This window comes from Tupaia chinensis, unplaced genomic scaffold, assembly GCF_000334495.1.
Source record: "Tupaia chinensis unplaced genomic scaffold, TupChi_1.0 Scaffold000355_1, whole genome shotgun sequence".
Classification (NCBI taxonomy): domain Eukaryota; kingdom Metazoa; phylum Chordata; class Mammalia; order Scandentia; family Tupaiidae; genus Tupaia; species Tupaia belangeri.
The window spans coordinates 15635370-15637837 of NW_006159850.1; the positions used below are offsets into that span (position 1 = coordinate 15635370).

At 56.7% G+C, this 2468-nt stretch overlaps 1 protein-coding gene across 1 annotated transcript in view; it reads left to right on the plus strand.

The window, feature by feature from the left end:
• The window catches only part of DHX38 (DEAH-box helicase 38), a 20563-nt gene that overhangs the window by 12279 nt on the left and 5816 nt on the right, over positions 1–2468 (plus strand). Inside the window, exons 16-20 of the mRNA XM_006152682.3 lie at positions 409–519; positions 611–727; positions 904–1011; positions 1415–1527; positions 2200–2408. Coding sequence (XP_006152744.1) covers positions 409–519; positions 611–727; positions 904–1011; positions 1415–1527; positions 2200–2408 — 658 coding nt within the window. The remainder of the gene's footprint in view (positions 1–408; positions 520–610; positions 728–903; positions 1012–1414; positions 1528–2199; positions 2409–2468) is intronic.

The window sequence follows — 2468 nt, forward strand, 5'->3', positions numbered from 1 at the left end:
TTTCCCCCAGAGTGTGTGCTTAGGCGGTTCGTATGGGAAGGGTTCAAAGGGGAGTCTGTGCAGGAGGCAGCTGAGGTGTGTCTGGGTGGTGTCGGCAGTGCCAGATCTTAACTGCAGGTCAGACCCGCTGCTCCCTGGTTAAGGATAATGGGCACTATTCTATGTTCTGGCCTTGGGGAGTGCACCCGAGCAGCCTAAGGACACACAAAATCAGGTCAGTCAGAGGTGAATTAGCTTCAAGATAGAGTCACTTTGGTTCTTCCCTTGGGGCCCAGGAAGACACTGGGACTTCTGGTGGGGACCGCAGACCTGTGTATCCAGAGGTGCTGTAGCTCTAAGGCTCTCAGAGGGACGCCTGGCCTGTTTCTGACAGTCCCTTCTGACCAAGTTCCCCATTTGCTGCTGCAGACTCCGCAGGAGGATTACGTGGAGGCTGCAGTGAAGCAGTCCTTGCAGGTGCACCTGTCGGGGGCCCCTGGGGACATCCTTATCTTCATGCCTGGCCAAGAGGACATTGAGGTATGTACCTTGATCATAGCTGTGATGGACGGGTGTGTCCTGCCCAGGAGAGTTTGGGCTCCTGTGTCTCATGGCCCTCTGGTGCCCTCAGGTGACGTCAGACCAGATTGTGGAACATCTGGAGGAGCTGGAGAGCGCGCCCGCCTTGGCAGTGCTGCCCATCTACTCCCAGCTGCCCTCTGACCTGCAGGCCAAAATCTTCCAGAAGGTGCGACAGACAGCAAGATGTCCGTTTTGGGTCCCCACCTTTGGGTGTCTCTTGGAGTACCCCAGAGGAAGTCAGAGAGAGAGGATTTTACTTTCCCGATGGGGGGTGGGGTGGCTGATGGGTTCACCTCCTGAGGGACTGTGCTTTCCCGCCCTGTACCTCCTGCTTGGCTCTAGGCCCCGGATGGCGTTCGGAAGTGTATCGTGGCCACCAACATCGCCGAGACATCCCTGACTGTTGATGGCATCATGTTTGTTATCGATTCTGGTTATTGCAAGTTAAAGGTAAGCGAAGATACAGGAGGCGGGGCCCTCTGCCAGTAGCTGGTGGGCCTTGGGGCTGAGAAGTCAGGCCTGGTCCTTGGCTCTGGAACAGGGACACATGTGGAAGTGGTGGTGGCTGCGTGAGGGGCCAGCAATTACTGAGTGCTGGTTTTGCCATGTGCCTGGTTCATCCAGTCTTTGTGGTAATTTGAAGAGATACTTTGAGTAACTCAGTAGAGATGACAGAGCCGGTGTTTATGAGAAAGCTCGAGGCCCCAGGAGGACGGCTGCCTGTAGCTGCAGTGCTGACGTCTTGCTGCGACACTCGCTCTGTGAGCACAGCCACCGGGGCTCGCCAGTCTTCGTCTCAGAGCTGCCACCTTTCCTCCCTACTCCATCCTGAGATCTCTGCTGCCCTTCCTAGGTCTTCAACCCCAGGATCGGCATGGATGCTCTGCAGATCTACCCCATCAGCCAGGCCAATGCCAACCAGAGGTCAGGGCGAGCCGGCAGGACGGGCCCAGGTCAGTGTTTCAGGTAGGAGCCCCGTGCTAGCTGCTTTCCGGGCCAGGCCGGGAGTGCTGGCTGGGGTGGGTGGGATCCGGCCCTAGGGCTGCTCCCCAAGGCCAGGGCCATGGGCTGATCTACCACTTGGTCATTTCATCTGAGTGGAAGGGGTGGCCTGCCTGGGGAGCTCGGAGGTCGGAGGCAGGTCTGTGTGGAACGTACCCATGGCAGGAGGCCTCCCTTCAGAGGACGGAGCTGAACAAATGAAGCCACTGGTTCTTTTACTTCTCCAATTCTTTCTTCCTCAGTTCTGATTTTTACAGTTAGCATATTCACTATAGAAGTTAGTATAGAAAAGATTTTAAGAAAATAAAGCCCAACTATGATTCTAATCCCATTGATTTCAAAATGAAAAGGCATGTAGGAGGCTCTGACAGGAGAGTCGCAATGGCAGGCCAGAGTTTTGACGAGGCAGAAATAAGCAATTCAGAAAAGCAGTGGGAGGTGGGGGGAGAATAGGGGAATTGTGCTCCCCCTGGTGGGATTCAGCTTTGCTGGCTGCCGTGGGTACACTTGGGAGCAACTGGATGGGGCATTGGCTTGCCACTGCAGCGCTCCCTGTGGCATGGCCCACCTTTTAAGAGCTGGCAGGCCAGTGTGGCCCACGGCAAGTGCATCAGATCCAGGCTCTTGTCCCCACAGGCTCTACACCCAGAGCGCCTACAAGAACGAGCTCTTGACCACCACAGTGCCCGAGATCCAGAGGACCAACCTGGCCAACGTGGTGCTGCTGCTCAAGTCCCTCGGGGTGCAGGACCTCCTGCAGTTCCACTTCATGGACCCGCCCCCTGAAGACAACATGCTCAACTCCATGTATCAGCTGTGGATCCTCGGGGCCCTGGACAACACAGGTGCGGCAGCCTGGGAGCAGCAGGGCCTCGGGGCGTCGCTCTCTTCCTCTGCTGTCCTGC